Below are 5,770 nucleotides of genomic sequence, written 5' to 3'. Positions count from 1 at the left end.
TATGGTATAATTAAGCTGAAAATCATTTAAAGATTTTGAAATTCTGATATAATATTAGTCTACAACCTTTCATAGACTGTATACATGTGCTTCTCCCATGAGAAGTACATATATTATTATATTTTGTGCATATTGGAATTGGATGTGTTTTAAATTGGGAATGATGTACATGTAAATGTCTGAGATTTGGTAAACAGTACAGTATATTTTTAGTACACATGTTGTTAAGCTGAAATATTTATTTCATTATCGAAGTGGTTTGATGATATTGATTACCGTCATATTGGTTTTAAAAATAATCAGCAACTGTTCTTTGATTAGTTACATGTACTTCTATGAGTAGTACATGTAATGATTTTATGTGCTGGAAAAAGAAAAGTTGATTGGCACATCATGTCTTAAATTGAGTTTAGTGTTTCAAAAGAGGACCAACATTTCTGCTGCTTCCTTTCTGTGCATTTCAACATAAGCAGTATGTTTGTTGTTCAGTTGCTTACACATCTTTAAAGTAAGTGGTTGAGCAGCCACAATTGCGAATTTGTTGCCATTAATTCAAAGATGGCCAGGAATCTCTTTTGAGATCCAGTCATTGCATGTTACAATTTGCCTAATTACAATGTTTTTCAAAAGCATTAGCCGTTAGTGCTAAATATGGCATGGTTATGAGTAGGTGGGTATTTTAGCCTATATAGCGTCAATGATAGTGAATGGGAGTAATTCCCTCTGCTTTTTTCTGCATATTTTCTTAATTTGATGTATTTCTGAAGGTTGGCAGCCATTGTTTCATATTTGTCAGCTTTTGCTAAACTTATATATATTGCATTGTAATGCACCCTAGCTTTTGATGTTATTTGTAAGCAGCTGCTCCCTTTCGAGTTTTTAGAGTATTTCAGCTTAGCTTTTGCTCTTGCAACTTTATTTGCTTTGTTTTTGTATGAAGCTATTCTCTTACAAATTTTTAGAGTAATTCACCCTAGCTTTTGCTCTTGCAACTTTATTTGCTTTGTTTTTGTATGAAGCTATTCTCTTACAAATTTTTAGAGTAATTCACCCTAGCTTTTGCTCTTGCAACTTTATTTGCTTTGTTTTGTATGAAGCTATTCTCTTACAAATTTTTAGAGTAATTCACCCTAGCTTTTGCGCATAATTATTACTTTTAGATCCAAAAGAATTATGTTTGCCTTAAAATATGTTTGTTTACAGGTATGTGGCTTGCTGGAACCTTTATATGCTTATGCAATTGATAATGCTTATCGTTGTTTGTTTATGTAGAAATATTAGCGAAAATAAATTCTTGATTCGGTTTGATGCTGATATGTGTGGCAAATTAAGTGGTGCGTCTCATATTCATTTCTCGTGTCTACGGGTAATGAAGTAATCCCAGGTAAGAACACATTGTTATCTTGCTTTGCTTTGTAATGTCACTAATTGCAATTATATGACTTCATTTACTACCAAGCTCACAACGATGACCTTGAACAATTCTTGGAAAAGAAAAGCAATCTAGAAATTATATCAGTAGCACAATGTACAATGGGCTATTACAGTTACAATCCATACACCCCCTATGGAAGACATGACCTTAATTTCCCACACAGGGGGTGTAGATTTCAAATGGAGTTACACATTCAGGTAACCCCATTTGAAATTCACACTCCCTTTGTGGAAGATTCAGGTCATGTCTTCAATTGGGGGTGCATGGATATCAACAGGAATAGCCCAATACAAGACAATAATAACCTGAGTAATTACACTACTTGACATGAAACTATATCGTCATAGTAATAACACAATGAAACAAGCACCTGGAGAATCCTACAAGATGAAAAGCTGATTATCGATATTCTTATTGCTGTACTGCAATGGTCAACATTCATTGTGGACTTTGGTCGATGACGGTAATTGAGGCCGTTGGTGCTTCTGGCTATGTTATACACATTACTCCTGTCTCAGTTCTACCAAAAAGGTGTTACTACATATACTTTCATAGCATGTTAATGTCTCCTACTTTGATTTTGGTTATTTACTTTTGTACAACCGTCATTTATTGATGAAAGAATGTAACTAACACAAGAAATCATGGTGATATACTGCTTTCTACCAAAGCTAGCGTTACATGATTCAATACAATTTTTCCAAAGAAAGCATCCATCTGAATTTGTTTAAATCAACAGGCTATACACCATAATTACAATGGACATTACATTTCATGAACCAAATTAAAAGGAAGTATCATGTTAGGTTGTGGTATTTAGATACAACCTTTAATTGCTGCCAAAATCATAAGCACTTGTCAGAATTGATATGGAATAAATGTGGATCCATTCATTCATTAGGTCACTGCACTTGTATTCTGTCAAGAGAGTTGGTAATTAGCGGAGGCAAGATAAAGGATGTCTAACGATGCTGTAATATACACAAACCATACACTAACATACACATGCAAATGTCAGGATGAAACTAGGCCGCATCTTTGTAGGGTCAAGTTACTTTACCAAGAAAACAGAAATCTCTTAAAACCAACAAGATTCATCACCTAATGGTGCTGATCTATGTAATCTCAAACCCATACCAAGGCATAATCCCAAAATAATTTCTGACACTAAAGTTTGTCTTTTGAATGCACGCTCTATCCGGAATAAGAACATTGAACTTACTGACTATATTGATGAACATGATGTAGATATTATGATAATAGTTGAAAGTTGGCTCTTGAATAATGATGATGTTGTAATTGGTGAGTGTACACCTACGGGGTACACCTTTATTAATGTTCCTCGTATGTCTTTAACCTATGGTGGCGGGATTGCTATGATTTATAAATCATCTATGAAAATGCAACTTAAGAGTAATAGTAATGATGATGGTAGTTTTAAGTGTACAACATTTGAATATGCTCATATTTGTAACCAATCGTGTACTGTAAATTTTCTTATTGTATATAGACCTCCACCTTCAACTACCAATGGTTTTAAGTACACTACCTTTATTGATGAATTTGATGATTTTGTTAACGAAATGACTTCTCTTTCAGGACATGTGATATTATTAGGTGATTTTAATGTACACTGGGATAAACCAGACAAATCTGATGTTAGTCAATTTATCACCATGACAGACTCTGCTGATTTTATTCAACATGTTCATGGACCCACTCACAAGTCTGGTCATACTATTGATTTAGTCTTCACTCAATCTAATGATCCAATTATTAAGAATTGTACTACTGATGACACTTTATTGTCTGATCATTACTTGGATCCAATTATTGATGATTGTATTTCTACTCAATACTCCAAACTGTCTGATCATCGTGGAATTAATCTGATAATTGATACACCTAAGCCACCTCCAATTTATATCAAATCTTCTACCAGAGACTACAAAAATATTGATAGAACTCTTTTTGATGATGATTTAACTGAATTTCTTAGTTGTCCTGATTCAAAGAATCATGATACAAATGATCTTCTGGAATTTTACAATAATGGAACAATGTCTCTTCTTGACAAGCACGCACCATCTGTCACCAAAACTGGCCGTGTCAAACACAGAATGCCATATTATAATCAGGATATACACAATGCTCGTCAAGTAAAACGCCAAGCTGAAAGAAAATGGAGAAAATCTCAACTATCTGCAGATCGACAAGAATATACTAAGGCTAAAAACCATGTTAAGTACTTAACTGATATTGCTAAGCAGAAATATTTCAAGGATAAATTAAGTATGTGTACAACCAAGGATGCTTTTCGTACAATCAATACACTTCTGAACAAAACTTCACACGTACTACCTATTCACGATTCACCAAGTCTTCTTAGCAATCAATTTTCAAATTTCTTCGTCTCCAAAATTGTGAAAATCCGCTCAAATCTGGATAGTAATGTTACTACTACAAGTACTACAATTAATCATGTGACTTTTGCTGATAATCATTCCGATTTTCATGCACTTTCAAAGCTCAGACCTGCCACCGAAGAGGAAGTTAGAATGTTTATTGGCAAATCTCCTAGCAAAACTAGCAGACTTGACCCAATTCCAACATAGTTTTTAAAAGAAATATTGAGCAACGGACATCTTCTTACTCTGATCACCAACATTATAAACTCATCGCTTTCCACTGGTACTTTTCCTAATGCAGCAAGACATGCTATAATCAAACCACTGTTGAAGAAGCCATCACTCAACAGGAATGTCCTTAAGAACTACCGGCCTGTTGCCAACTTGACATTCATTGGAAAAATTATTGAAAAGATAGCATGTTCACGATTAACCGATCATATGAACTTGTACAACCTTGCTGATCCTTCCAATCAGCCTACAGATCACATTCTTGCACAGAATCTGCTTTGATAAAGGTAAAAAATGACATCATGTTTGCGTTGGATTCGAACCAAGTTGTATTATTGGTGCTTCTCGACCTTTCTGCCGCCTTTGACACCATCGATCATGGAATATTACTTTCACGTCTTTCAAATCGCCTCGGTGTCAAAGGTGTTGCTCTCAAATGGTTTGAGTCCTACCTCACTGGATGGTCCATTTGCGTTGATGTAGCAGGTGAACTTTCACAACCAGTAACTGCAACATTTGGACTACCACAAGGTTCAATTGTTGGGCCTATTGGCTACACAATATACACATTACCTGTTGGCGATATCGCTCGTAAACACGACGTGTCCTACCATGTCTACGCTGATGACACCCAACTCTATGTCTCCTGTAATCCTAAGATACCTGGTGAATTAGACAAAGCTATCACAAAACTTCAAAACTGCATTTATCAAATCAAAACTTGGATGATCCAAAACAAATTACAACTCAACAATGATAAAACTGAATTTTTCATTGCATCGTCTCCTCATAACTCACGCTTTATCAACAATGTTTCACTCAAAATTGGAGATTCAACCATCTTGCCATCCGAGTCAGTTCGTAATCTTGGTTCATTTTTTGATACAAATATGTCTATGACAACGCACATCACTAATTTATGCAAGACAACAACATTTCATCTACGTAATTTAACTAGAATACGAAAATATATTGATGAAGATACTTGTAATCATGCTGCTCGCTCACTTGTTTTGTCCCGTTTGGATTACTGTAATGGTCTCTTGTCTTCAATTCCACATAAACATGTCCTTCGTCTTCAACGTCTTCAAAACTGGGCAGCTCGACTTGTTTTTAATGTACCTCGCATAAGCACGATTCGCAACCACTGTTATCTGCTCTTCATTGGCTTCCTGTCCAACAGCGTATTATTTACAAACTGCTTCTCTACGTCTACAAGACTCTAAACCACTTAGCACCAGATTATCTGAGCACTTGTCTCCATATTTATCACCCAACCCGTAATCTCAGATCCGTCAATGATTTTCTTCGTTTGGATTATCCCAAGGCTCACCTTAGAGCAGGTGACAGGACATTTACTCTATGTGCTTCACGGGAATGGAATAAACTTCCCATCACTATAAGACAATCCTCTTCTATCGCAAGTTTTAAAAAGTCGATTAAGACCTATCTTTTTCCATGATATGTTTCCGTTGATTTCCTCAGTTGACCTGTGTTATTTTATGCCTTGTATTATGTAAATTTAAGGTTTGTACTCTATAACATTATTTATTTAAGGCTTTTGTTTGTGTACTTTAAGATGTTTTTATTTTTACTTTGTAAGTGCTACGAGCTTGTCATAAGGAACAGCGCACCAAAAGTTTTCTGTTATGTTATGTTATGTTATGTTAATTGTCTCCACAAATTTATTAGATTT

At 35.0% G+C, this 5,770-nt stretch overlaps 1 protein-coding gene across 1 annotated transcript; it reads left to right on the top strand.

The window, feature by feature from the left end:
* The first annotated feature begins 4,376 nt into the window (after positions 1 to 4,376).
* On the top strand, positions 4,377 to 5,300 carry LOC140152048 (uncharacterized). Its single transcript, XM_072174349.1, has one exon. It carries the CDS (start codon positions 4,377 to 4,379, stop codon positions 5,298 to 5,300), a length of 924 nt encoding a protein of 307 aa, XP_072030450.1.
* The last annotated feature ends 470 nt before the right edge of the window (positions 5,301 to 5,770 follow it).

Source organism: Amphiura filiformis, chromosome 5, assembly GCF_039555335.1.
Source record: "Amphiura filiformis chromosome 5, Afil_fr2py, whole genome shotgun sequence".
Classification (NCBI taxonomy): Eukaryota; Metazoa; Echinodermata; class Ophiuroidea; order Amphilepidida; family Amphiuridae; genus Amphiura; species Amphiura filiformis.
The sequence above is the reverse complement of the archived record's forward strand: the minus strand, read 5'-3'. Positions and strand labels throughout refer to the sequence as shown.

What these genes read in the sequence shown, in the direction of transcription:
- LOC140152048 (XM_072174349.1), top strand. Translation starts at nt 4,377, where the DNA reads ATGTTTGCGTTGGATTCGAACCAAGTTGTATTATTGGTGCTTCTCGAC.